Raw genomic sequence first — 1,213 nt, 5'->3', positions numbered from 1 at the left:
GAACGCTACTAACGCTCTCTCAGCCGTGTTCCAGCACTGAGCTACAGGATGCAGCCCATGCAGGGCTGCTATTAAGTGACCAAATGGGACAAAACCAAATGCAAGAGAATTTCCCACAGAACCAAACCTCTTCCCTCTGCCTGTGTTAAAAGCTGAGGAATAAAAGAGCTGGCAAGTAAGAGGTTTAGGGGCCTTCCACCAAGTTCCACGGTCAAACAGCAAAGCGTCTCCACGATAATCTTAACCACAGCAGGAGCCCCCAGGATTTCGTAGTCAGAGGAGACAGTGACTCAAAGGGACTGACAGCATCAGCTGCAGGGTCAGGAGCCCCCAGGCCTAGGTAAACCCAGTCAACTGCCATGGCCGGCCTGGAAGAGGCAGAACTGCAGGTTTCTTCCTCCGTTTCCCATGTGGGCAGACTACAAAGAAAGAGCAATGCTCTGCCGCAGCACGCGAGAGATCAGCAAGAGCAGAGGTGCTGAAGCGCAGGAAGGTTTTGAGGTGCTTTTCAGAGCGATACCAAGTACCTGTTCTCTGCTGCTGCAACTTCTGCTTCATGCGCAAGAAGAACTTCTGGGGGGTTTCCGATACAAGGGGGTCTGTGGCTAGTGCTTTCGTGGCTCGGTTCTCAGGAATCTGAGTGCCAAGTAATCCTGGAAAACAATAACAATAAAGTCCTTGAATTTGGGAAGAAAAACATTGCAACGGGGTGCAGGAGAAGCAAAATACATGCTTCCTGAGATACTGAGATCTGCTACGTAGCTCGATCTTTTCTCTCCCAAGGTGAGCGAGCAGCACAGCCTTTCCCTTTCCATCGGGGCCTTGCGGCTACTCTGCCTCAGCTGTGGGCGATGAACCCCCTCAGCTGTGCGCGGCTCTGGGTGTAACCCAGCCCGCAGGAGTGACACCAGGTTGCAGGTGCCTGCAAATGGGATGTATTCCATAGCAGTAAGCAGCACCAATGCTACCGACCCCTTCCAACAGTCTGTCAAGAGTCGTGAGCAATTTGGGATGTAATGCTGCGAGGGCAAAGATATTCCTTTGGAAGGAAAGGAAATAAAACTCTTCATGAAAATCAGTATCCTGGGCAATCAGTGACAGGCTAAGGGGCAGTCAGCTGAGCTACAGACAGATGTAGCGTTTAAAAATCTCATCACCCACAGGTAGTCCTGGTCCGGCCATCCGGGGGAACCCCTCCCGGTCCCGTCCACCG

General features: G+C 52.3%; 1 protein-coding gene across 1 annotated transcript in view; it reads right to left on the bottom strand.

Moving 5' to 3' along the window:
- MIS18BP1 (MIS18 binding protein 1) overlaps positions 1-653 on the bottom strand; it is a gene marked incomplete at its 5' end in the record, with an annotated part of 14,989 nt that extends 14,336 nt beyond the window's left edge. The window contains one exon of the mRNA XM_010132262.1: positions 528-653. Within this exon, the coding sequence (XP_010130564.1) occupies positions 528-653 (126 nt within the window). The remainder of the gene's footprint in view (positions 1-527) is intronic.
- Positions 654-1,213: the final 560 nt, after the last annotated feature.

Source organism: Buceros rhinoceros, unplaced genomic scaffold, assembly GCF_000710305.1.
Source record: "Buceros rhinoceros silvestris isolate BGI_N320 unplaced genomic scaffold, ASM71030v1 scaffold23102, whole genome shotgun sequence".
Taxonomy (NCBI): Eukaryota; Metazoa; Chordata; class Aves; order Bucerotiformes; family Bucerotidae; genus Buceros; species Buceros rhinoceros.
Note: the sequence above shows the minus strand (reverse complement) of the source record. Positions and strands in the feature narration are given on the sequence as shown.